The sequence below is a fragment of the Echeneis naucrates genome, chromosome 21, assembly GCF_900963305.1.
Source record: "Echeneis naucrates chromosome 21, fEcheNa1.1, whole genome shotgun sequence".
Classification (NCBI taxonomy): domain Eukaryota; kingdom Metazoa; phylum Chordata; class Actinopteri; order Carangiformes; family Echeneidae; genus Echeneis; species Echeneis naucrates.
The window spans coordinates 6,450,536-6,462,533 of NC_042531.1; the positions used below are offsets into that span (position 1 = coordinate 6,450,536).

Genomic DNA, 11,998 nt, shown 5'->3' on the forward strand with positions numbered 1-11,998 from the left:
AACTGAGCTGGAGCCAACTGTAATGCTTTTGATCTTTGATTAGTTATTTTATTGAGATAAAATGGGACTTTCATGTTATGCCACTGTATAAGGAGAGTGCGTTTTATATCTCAACCTAGACGCCCACCTCAAAATACAGACAGGACTGCACCAAACAAAACAAATTACCACAGGAGTGGCTTCTTAAAAGTAGGCAATTCATTATTTTTATGAAGTCAAATTATAAACAAATTTTAATCCATTAGGCAACCATCCATTCTAATTAATCAACAGGAGTGAACTCCATCTGAAAAAGGAGAAAGGTTGTTTACTCTCTCCACGGACCAGCGGTGCATATTTCACCATCTTTCCTTCTCAGAGAGAGAGAGAGAGAGAGAGAGAGAGGGGGAAAAAAAAAAACGTTCTCCAAATTACAAACCTAAACTGTGAATCCTAACACTCGACTTTTGGCGCAGAGATGTTTCCAGGGCATTTGCAGATGCTTGAAATAATCTCCAATGTTTTTGCTCAATCTGCTCTGAGGATGGGTGAAATAAATACTTTAAACTAATTAATGTAAGACCAGCTGTTCCCAGCACTTGGCTGGCGTTGGTGAATATTGATGGGAGGGAGAGGCAGGGCTGTTCAGCTCCACTCGCTGTTTGTACAAGATTCAGCCTGCCACATAAACAGATATGAATACTGGATGAGAGCAGAGAGGTGCTGTGCACAACACAGCCAGGGTTCCACATTACAAATAAAACTTTTCCCCCTTTCATTAAATTAGCAATTAAACAGCTGATGGTACAGACTTCCTGTGGCGACCTTTTTACACTGGATGTGTTTAATAAACTCTCTGCAAGATGGTAGCACTTATAATTTGTTGGCATGATAAAAGCTCACCGGACAAAAACATGTGTCAGATCTGATGGGGCAACAAACGGCAGTGTTGGACATACTGTTTTAGGTTGACCAGGCTGTATCTGTGTCTGGTGGGCTGCCTCCTGCTTTCTCTCCCTCCCTCTTCTGCTCCTCTTTCCTCCTCTGAGGCCTGGTGAAGAGGCTGGACAGCAGATGGCAGGGCCCTACCCCTCTGCTGGTGATGAATGGAGTATGATGTCATCTTAGGTTTGACAGACATCCGTGCATGCATACACAAAGGAAGCTTGAGCCTCTGGGGTTGAACTGCAGGCCTGCTTCTGATTTTGGAGTCCACATGACAGCTCTTAAATGGGGGAAGCTGGATTTATGTCCTGGTTGATATTATTTAACCCCACACTTAAACCATAAGAGGAGGCATACAAAGGAATTTCCAAAGAGCTAATTCACTATATATTTCTAAGAAAAAAGGAGGGCAGGGATTGGCTGCTGGAGATCAATATGGACCCAGTTGTTGCTACTCTGTCAATTCAAGTAAGGGTCAATATGTGTCAGCATGGGCTGCTCCCATATTCTGCTGCTTAGCTTGTTTTCCCATTGCACAAATTGTAGTTTTCATGAATGATGATTCCTGCCAATGCTCTTTTTTTCTTTTTTCTTTTTGCAGAAGACAACCCATTGTGCACCCCAACAGCAAGAGATAGTTATGAAAGGTTGTCATTGGCCGGACAGGCTCTTCCTCCTGGCTTTCCCTCACCTTTTCTCTTCCCAGATGGCCTGTCGTCAATAGAGACTCTCCTCACCAACATACAGGTATTATCAACTGACCAGTGAGCTGACATCTGCCCTCCTAACAAGACAAGAGTTAACAGTTTTTGACACAACTTCCTCAAAAGTGCACTGCTAGAAGCAGCAACTTCATCATCCTGACGGTTCACACAATAACTGCTGTACGCTGCACCTTCAGCGTCATAAAGCCCCGACTTCAGCTTTGTACACATTACTATGTCTGGTCATCAATCATCATTGGTTTGCTTACCCATAACAGTAAACTTTCCATTAAGGCATTAAAATGTTACCCAAGAATAGCATGAAAGTTTGTTGTTGATCTTGAAAATATCTTAGCTCAAAGGCCACGATCTTATTTCAGAGCATTCACCCCTGTTGTACTTGACAACTGGCCAAATCCATCCAGTAAAAAAGTCTGTGATGCACTATTGAAGGATCTGAAAACAACAAGGCAACATTTATTTTAGATCTGTTTTCTTGCCAAAGAAGGCAAAGTTATTTTTGTTGTGAAAACCGTCTCTATAGATGTGGCAGAGCCAAAAATTTAATATTTTTTTGAAATTCATCGATTTTCTCATCACTGCATGAGGACCTATTCAAAGCAGTTGTCTTTTCAGCCCGTTGAATCTTTGCTTCATAATTAAACAAAAAAACAACCCATTGTATCTCACTTTTCACCTGATGTGGATTATTTTAGATCTGAAATCTTAATGACAGATTCCGGCAATTGAAAACAGCCACAGTTTCTCTTTAGTTTTTGGCTTTCCATGCAGAATTATTTGGGCTATAGTCACTGTCATGACAGAAACTATATATGATCCTATTTTTAGTCATAAGTGTGTTCATCATCCACATCCTCCTTCTGAGATACTAAAGAGATACACTCTCTTCATAAATCTGCATACCTTAACAATACCCATCTACTCATAGGCTGTCATTAAGGCTTCAGCTCAAACACCCTCAGTCAGAAAGATGAATGTATTTGTCTTCTGTCTGAGTGTAATGATGTGTGCACACTGCTGCCCTTCTCATTGCACTTGTACCGTTGGCATCAGAGTCCTGCTTCTCCTTTGGCTCGACGTGGTAATTAGAAAGCCACAAGTAAACCCATCGCAGGCTCCCACCACTCCGCTAAGTCATTTTTGATAATGATCTTCGTGTTGAATATTTATATACAAATCAACAAAATGAAACCAAGCAGAAAATTAAGATAAAGCAACTTAGAATAAATTGGGGTCAGAAGAATCAACAATTAGTAAGATATAGCCCAGTGCATTTGATATAATTGCGTGAGGATGGGGAATAATTGCAATGAAAATGGCCACAGTACTGTACAGCTTACACATGAGAACGCAGCGCCTCTCAGTTTAGGGCTTTCAGGAGTGTATTTGAAATGGCAGTAATGTAATTGATACATGATGAGATACTTGTCATTTGTATTATTCATTCCTGCACTGCGAGCAGCTTGAAAATGTGCCACAGAGACTGATATTTTGTTTTTGTACCAATCTGGTTGCAGTTGTCAGCTGTGGAAATGACAAAGAGCAGCATGAAACAGAAAAATAGAAGTTAAAATGAGAGAGCGAAAGCTTTTACCCTCAAACTGGAGACCTGTCGACGAGCTGCTTTGTCTCACGTTTAATTTGAAGCCACTGAACTGTCTCCTCTGTATCTCCCAAAACACGCCAACTTATTTTAGGTTGGGTCCCCACAGCTCCAACACGTTCAGGCTGTTTCCACTTGTATTTTACAGCTTTGACCAAAAGGGGTCAGACATATCCAGCTCTCTCTTTTTATTAGCACTCATTATTCATTATCGAAAAAAATGATTATTACCAACAATCCTGATTGGTCCGTTCCTGTTATTAGATCTTGTGTGAGCTGTGGAGCAGCGAAAAGGATAATGACAAAAGCAAACAAACAAAAGCATCAGCAAAGGTGGCAGCATGCCTGAAAAGAATCCTGTAGCAGCCATCAGCTCTTGGCCCTCTGTTCTGCTTCACTGCTGTGGGCAGTACAAAGAACTGCTGTGACATACTTTCAGTGTGGTTTGCTGTCACTTCATCTTGAAACCCTTAAATAGCCCATATCACTCTCTCTTTCACTGCTCCCGACTCCCCCATTTTCTCTATATCTCTTTGTGTACATATTCACGTGTGTGTGTGTGTGTGTGTGTGTGCAGGGCCTGCTCAAAGTGGCAATTGACAATGCACGGGCTCAGGAGAAGCAGGTGCAGCTGGAGAAGACGGAGCTGAAGATGGAGCTGTTCAGAGAGAGGGAGCTCAGGGAGACTCTGGAGAAGCAGCTCGCCATGGAACAGAAGAACAGAGGTACTGCCTGATGGCTACCTGGCACTGAGTCCTCTCCGTCAGCCGTGTGGGGTGGGGGCATGTGGTAAATGTGTGTGTTTTCGCAGCAGTTTCAACCGGAGGAGATTGTTCTTTAATTCCCGTCTACACATTTCTACATGTTTGATGTTTCTTTTTGAAACACTAACTCGAATCGATAGGTATTTAGCCCCAGTTCTGTCACTAATAGTCAGTTATCATAATTGGAAATACACATTAACTTGAAGAAATTCACTCTCCATCTCATGTTAAATGCATCACCTTCCAATGCTAACCGTGCCGTTTATGTTTAATGAGAGAAATTCATGAAAAACATCCCAATAAATTTTTCAATTTGCTTTAATTCCCTCTAGCAGTTTGCTAAACTGCAGTCAGTATTTGCCAAGATTTTCTTTTATAGGGAAGATCTTTATATATTATAAAATATTTAGGTTTAATTGGGTTGGCTTTTTGGTATGCTATTTTTTAAATTAGGTGATTATCATCTTTTCCTGCCAGAATAGAATATCTACAATAATCAGATTCTACTCAAAATAGGTCTCCCCTAATTTGCCTCAGAGCTCATTTGTTGTAACTGTGCTCTTCCCCTCTATCTTAGCAATCATTCAGAAGCGTCTCAAGAAGGAGAAGAAGGCCAAGAGGAAACTCCAAGAAGCTCTGGAGTACGAATCCAAGAGGAGAGAGCAGGCTGAGCAGACTCTGAAGCAGCCGTCACCCTCTGACAGCATGCGTTCACTCAACGGTCAGGCGCTCCACAGTGAGACACCATTACGTTTACCTTCCAAGACTGTCAGGCCTTTAGTCGAGAAATGAGCACAAAGACAAAGCAAATGTGTTAATCCAAAATTTTACACTGATGTTTTCACGAGGTAAACATCACCCGAAGGAAACCTCACATAGCTCTACCCTCAAAAACAGATTTATCTTATCAGCAGTGCTAATTAAACACCTCGCATATGCAGCCATTGCTACAACAATCCTGTTTTTATTAAATTAAGCATATCTCAATTGAACTGTCCCTCTGTTGAAATGCACATTTGCTCTCTGTTCTCTTTATCTCTTATGAATTCTCTCACCCTGTGCTTAAATACTGCAACCACCAATTATTTTTTATTATCGATTCATCTGCTAATTATCTTGTTGATCATTTCTCTAATCGTGCAGTATGTACCATGTCTAAAAGTAGTTTTAGATAAATGCTCATTGCTGTCCCTGTAAGCGCAGCCCCTTGGTTTGTCTCACCAGGAATCCAAAACCTGAAGATATTTTGTTTAAAATGATGAAGAAAAAACCAATCCCATAACATTTGAGAAGAAAAATGATTGGCATATTTGCATGAAAACAATTAACTAGTTATCAAAATAGTTGCCAAGAAATTAATTTGACTTCTAATCTACGAATCAATTAATTCACTAATTGTCTCAGCTCTAAAGTGGAGAGTACGCTGTTCCTTACCAAACATTACATGCCATGTGCAGAGTGGAGTTTATGTAATACATTTTTATAAACGTCTTCAATTGCAGCTAGAAAATAACGAACTGTATTTACAGAGGTTGTGAAATTAAACACAGTTATTGTTTTTTTGTTTTTGTTTTTTTCTTGATTTGTTGATTTGTAGATTTTGGGATATCCCCAGATGACAGGAAGAGGTTTTAACGATTTCGTTTATACAGCACTTTAAAGTCACCAGTGTGACAGAGTGAAATGTGCTGTTTTAAAAAAAAAATAATAATAATAATAATAAATCTCAGTTGGATCTGTTAGTTAGTTGTGCTGGTCAAGTCTGCCACAAACAGTTACAGCAGATTCTTGGCACAATCAATATTTAATATCTGTTCAGCTTTGCCTCTTGCAACTTTTACAAGCTACACATGTACTTTGAATATAATAAGAATACAATTGAATGCACTGTCACATTTTGAACAGATAATTGTTCCAAAGTGTAACACAAAGGATTTGGGTAACTTGTTATTTAGCACTGATCATAACCGCACAATTCCTCCAGCACACACATGTGGGGGAGACATAGCTTGAAGGCTAAGCCTCTTGTTTCGAATGAACGATGCTATGAAAGCGGCGTTGTGATAGGTGGATGTCAGGGATGTTTAACGGCGGTGATCCCTCTCTTCTCCCAGACTCTCTGACCCCTGAGATGGAGAGTGACCGCAGCAGTGGAAGAACAGATGCTGAAAGGACAATACAAGGTACAGGGGCTCAGATGAGACAATAAATCTCTCTCTCTTTCTCTGGCTCTCACTCTTGCTCTCTTTCTCTCTGCCCCCCACCCTACCGCTTCCCGCTCTCCCTCGCACTCGCTCTCTCTCACACACACACACACACACACACACACACACACTCTAACACACACTCAGCTCCAGTTTATGAACATTAGTGTTTCTGTGCCTGCTGTTCAGGCATACAGCTCACCATCTGGGCCACAGCACTGGGTCAAGATCATTGGTTTTCTGTAGAAATAATATTGTTCTTCTACTTGACTTTTAGTGGCTGTGATCCCTTCAGGAAACAGATCTTTTATATATATATATATTTATATATTTAAAAAAGAAAGGAAAGAAAAAAGGCAACAATGCAGTAAGTAAAACTGTACAACTAAGCTATAAGGATGCAGAGTAAGAATAAAAGAAGTGGTTTGTTTACAGCTCAGGAAGCATTAATGAGTCATAAAACCGCAAAAAACAGTGGAATCCCCCCTTTGATAGTAATAAACGGAGCAAATCAATCCATTTTATGAATAAGCCTTGTACATTTTTAATGGTTTGTTTGTTTGTTAGCCTTGGGGGTGCAGTATGTGTTTGGGGAAGGGCGCTCTCGTGATAACCTCTGTAGACTGTCTGCTATCTGTGTTTACCCAGATACAAGACACCTAGCAGAGGTTGAATATCCTCATTATTACTCGAATGTCTTCTTTTAATGCGCCTTTGCTGCATCTGCTCAGAACCGTCCTTATCAGTGAAAGAGGTCCCAATTTATCTGGTCAAATGCTCCATGTAATTTGCCATGAAAAGTGGAAAATATTCATCTTTGTATGCGAGAATAAGTTTAGGTCCCTTTTAATTCTTTAATGTTTGATTAGTCTACTTGAACTGATATTTTGTGAAAGGGCAAGAAAGGAAGAAAATGTACTAAGTGAAATGATGACTCCTCCTTAATTAAATGTCATTCAGTCACTGCAGGGATCAGAAACAGTTTGATGTCCAAAAAAAGAAAATCTATATGTCATCATTTAAATACAAAGATAACTTCCAGATATAACATAATTATAGCCCCCCTATTTCATACCGCATTAGTATATTCAGCCACTCTGATTTATAACATTTTACAGTAATGTGAAGAGTTGGCTCTTTGAAGTATATTTGTATGGAATTGAAAGTATAGTTTATGAGGAAATGAAGAATTATTTTTTATTTTATTTTTTTTATCCTTTCTTGGAATCATTTTTAAGGTCTCTCAATCACTCTGATCGTTGCCTTGAAGAGCGGAATGAAGGAGGAAACTGAATAACAGGCTGCACTTTGTGTTTTTGTTCAATTAGAGAAGCATTTGTCTGCCACCCATGTCTCCTCTGCTCGACTCTGCAAGCCTAGCTGTATAATTAACCTCAAATGGCAAAAAATGATGTTGATAAATTACACAAGCAGAAGGGGAAAAAACAAGCCTATCATTCGCATGAAAGCCGAGAGAAATGTGTGGGTATATTCTCAACTCCAAACTCAGGGAGGCGAAAGGAGAGAGAGAGAGAGAGGGGGAAAAATAATGAGGGCATAATTTTAGAGAACTAATTATTTCTATTTGTCTTTTGTCACACTTCTCTAATTCTGCGATATTAACACAGTCTGTGTTTATTAATTGCTTTTACAGTGTTTTGAATCAGGTCCAAAAGGGAATGTGGCTCTTTTCACAGGCAGGCAAGCTACTGGGACTGCACCTCGCCAGTACTGCCTGGCAACGGTGCACATGCGAATATCTTCCCCCGGTATCTTCTCTGGTTCCCTGCCGCTTCCCACTCGATGTGTTCGGCAAGTTTACACGACCCTGTGCACAGAGATAAAGTTCTTTGTTGCAAGATTAAACATCAAAACAGTTAAAGTGAAATTAAAATTAAATGAATGAATGTCACTGAAGCAAAAAAGACTGTAATTAATGGATCCCTTAATTGTCTTCATAAAATATTTGCATGGGCATAATTTGCATAATTTACATGTATTAATTAATCTTTCAAAGGAATTTTATGCTGAGAGAAGCCAAAAATTCCCTTTGTTTTATTTAGCATCTAATGAAATATTTATTCTCTTTAATGAACTTTTCATCTCGATTTGAATATAAAAATACTAAAGTTTTAACATATTTTAATGAGATGGTCTTTCATAAAACCGCGTGTCAAAACGTCACCAGTTTGTCTAATCGTCTATATGAAGCAGATGTCTCAACATTTGCACTAATAGGAAAATGGATTCGAAGCCTTTGCCCACTTATCCCTTATCTTTCATGATAATTGTACCTATTAGAAATAAAATGCTGTGATATCTAACATCCTCCTGGCAACATATTAAGTGTCGCCATCCGTCAAATAATCAAATCGTCTTCGTTTTCATTAACACTCCTATAAACTGCTCCAACTGTGACGCTGAGCAGACAGGCTGCGAGGCGAACGTGTGATGTCTCATCTGCTCTCACAGTGAAAAGGTGTGCACACAGAAGTTGTTGAAGGTGTATCCCGGCACACACTCTTCGCTCTCTCCAGCCAGTTGTCGCCCCCCCCCCCCCCTCCGGCTTTCTCTTGTCTTAGAGCTCTGCATTCATGCTGTAATGACTTTTACACAGAACTCAGTAGTTGTTGCTTGAATAGAGGCAGCCAGAGTGCAATGCCTTTGAGACCCACGGCAGTGCTGGGTAATTAGCCTGTGTGTTTGTACACCCCGACCCCTCCTCCCCAACACACATGCATACACACATACATACACAGCAAGCCTTTGTTGTCTGCCCTCTCTCTGCACAACACAAAAGAAGCACAGGGGGAAAGGGGACTAATTGATAAAATATTGATTATGGAATAAATACTGCGATTATAAATCAAGTTTTAATGAGGGAGAATGTCCTTTTAATATATGATAGAATTATAGCAAATGACCTGATGCTTCAGTTTGTTACCCAGCAGAGGCACTCTCAGACTGTAACAGGTGTATTCACCCTCCGAAGAACAGGACTTGAGCGTCTTCTCTGATGTCCTGCGCAGCTTGCGTCATGTCCGACAACTTGTGTTGCTAAATGTCTTTGTGTGCGTTTCTCTTTAACATTGAATTATTTAGGCGCACTGCCACAGAGAGGTGAGCTTCTTAGAAGCATTACCATAGCATTCTCCGGCAGAGGAAATGTGGAGGTAATAAACGTCAAACATGCTCCTGAGCTGTGCCTAACAGATGCTTTTACCAGCTCAGTGTCGGAGCAGCGCTGCTCACTCACGCGAACACTCAGACAAGAGTGTTTGCTGCAAATGGACAAAGCTCGTTAGGTTGGAGGTGTCTGGAGATAACGCAGCAGAGGAATGTCTGCTGTTTTCAATAAACACTATTTCCATGCAGGAAATGTCACTTTGAGAGCGCTTTACATCATCAGTGCAGTAATATGTTCAAACAAGCGTATCAGTAGAGATGTCTTAAACGCATGCAGCACACACATCCGATACCTTGAGTGTGCTTATCATAGCTGCTTTTACAGTGTGTGCTTTGTTGGTAATAAAATATGCATGTAATAGTATAATTATATTTGTGTGTCCTGTCTGATGTACTGTATTCTATTAAATACAGCATTAAAACTACTGTCAATTGATTGTTAAACCAAGTAGTTTATAAATGATTATTTTATATAATTACAGTTTGTAAGAAGGTATTTTACTGTATTTAATCATGTTTGTCATGGTTTCTAACTTTATCTTATCCTTAAATCGGTTTATGAATCCATAGTAAGGGTGCTGAAATTGAAAGACTAGAGGGCAACATTTCAAAGTTACGTTTCATCAACACTCACATCCTGAATAGTACACTTGCGTCAGCAGGATGTTAGCTGTTGGCTAATCCCTGGCTCTTGTGTATCCTCTGTTGCAGATGGAAGACTGTTCCTGAAAACCACAGTGATGTACTGATAAGGCCACGACGGGCTGGAGGAAATAAAAATTTCAGAATAAAAAGGAAAATACAAAAAAAAAAAAAGTGAGAGAGAAAGAAAAGAAAAGAAAACCCATGAAGATTTTCAAGAGCCCTTATCCAGGCTGATTTAATAGTGGAAAGAGGTCGAGCTGCTTGTAGAAGTTTAATGGAAATGCTGTGTTCACCCAAATGCTGGAGGAGGTTGTGTTTGAATGTAGAATAAGTCTTTTTTTCATCACAGACGCCAACGTGAAATAGTTTGATAAAGCAGGTTTTCACATTAACGGGTTGGCCAATGTGAAGGATAAACGTATATATTGAGCACAGTAAAAATGTACCCGTGGTACACTGTTGGTAATAACTCATAAATTCACAGCACTGAAGATTTTTATACTGTATCTCAGCCAGCGAGAAAGCTTCGAAAAAGAAATTCGACTGAAGTTTCGTTTTGTATTTTCAAATTGAATTTTGAGAAGCTAAAAATGACACGTGGAGATGAACCTTGTGAAGAAAAAAAATGTGAATCTATCCATGTGTTCATCAAAAGAGAAGACTGATGTTTGATTTTGATGTTTTCTAAATTAGATGACAATACAATCAAGTTTCCTTTTTACCATTGTTGTATATACAAGATCTGATGATAATGATAGGAAAACTCACTCTATCGAATCCAAGTGGATTGATAAGGTATGTGTATATAACGTTAAGAGGTATTGTGTATGCAGTAGAGCTATTAGGCAAACAATACCACCATTTATATAAACCTACAGTTTTGTTTTGTTCTATTTCTGAGCCATCATTCTTTCCTATAGCTGCCATTTTGGTGAGAAAGCATGCAGGCATGTAAATGTTTGTCCTGGAATTATGATATTTAATAAATCCTATATTGTGCTGAACAAATACTAGGGTTGACTCACTCAAGCCCAGATGATTTTGAAAACATAATTATCAAACATTTCACTTTCAAAAATGAAGACTTTTTGCTGTCAATAGTACTGTAATCTTTGTAACAGAGGTAATATTTCTTGGAATTTACTGTACATTTGTCATGAGACACACTCAAAAAAAAAAAAAAAAATCAGCACCTCTCGATACCGTTTTTTAAAAAAAATACTAAAAAATATCCAGACTAATTATGATCACGTGTCAGCTTGAAAAACAATCCGTCATGACACAATGTTTCGAAACTGAATGCCATTTAATTACATTGCTCAAGTCCCTGGTGAACCTCCACAAATACACTCTTTGTTTCATGATATCCTGGTGAGAAAAAAAAAAAAAGACTCTTGAGTTATAATTTTCCTGTTACTTTCCCTAAAGACTTTTGGATTTCGGTGCTGAAACACCTGTGTATATTCTCTAGACATGAGCTGATGTCAGTCCTTTAACTGAAAACAGTTTAGACCTTATGTGTTACAGTCGGGGGGAGGAGGAGGAGGAGAAAGAGGAGTGTCCCATGTTCACAATGTGTTTGTTCTTTTTGTTCTCAATGGAGTGTCTAGGTCTGTTGTCACTGATAACTTATATAGCTTCTCGAATCATCTCTTCATTGTATTTCAAATTCAAATAAAGTTAACATGTTGATGATAAACTGTGAGTAAACTATGTTGCCCGAGGTCTTTTCCACACACTTCTCTGATGACAGCACTGAGCAGTTTGAGGTAGACGTCGCCACATGACACTCGTTTGACACACAAACACGAAGATTGTCACCCACTGAGAGTGCAATATCACATTTTAACACAATGCGATAAAAATCAGATCTGGGTGGTTGGGGCATCGATGCTTTCTTTGCAAATCACAGTTGTGTTTTCAGTATTTACATTTTTTGAGTCCATG

At 39.3% G+C, this 11,998-nt stretch overlaps 1 protein-coding gene across 3 annotated transcripts in view; it reads left to right on the plus strand.

Moving 5' to 3' along the window:
- Positions 1-11,485, plus strand: part of dachd (dachshund d) — an 88,961-nt gene extending 77,476 nt beyond the window's left edge. For 2 of the 3 annotated variants that reach the window (XM_029530617.1, XM_029530616.1), the window contains exons 7-11: positions 1,526-1,671; positions 3,830-3,977; positions 4,594-4,737; positions 6,131-6,199; positions 10,118-11,485. In XM_029530617.1, the coding sequence (XP_029386477.1) occupies positions 1,526-1,671; positions 3,830-3,977; positions 4,594-4,737; positions 6,131-6,199; positions 10,118-10,155 (545 nt within the window). In that variant the 3' untranslated portion in view covers positions 10,156-11,485. Of the gene's footprint in view, positions 1-1,525; positions 1,672-3,829; positions 3,978-4,593; positions 4,753-6,130; positions 6,200-10,117 lie in introns of all 3 variants that reach the window. The other variant, XM_029530615.1, reaches the window with a different exon arrangement.
- The last annotated feature ends 513 nt before the right edge of the window (positions 11,486-11,998 follow it).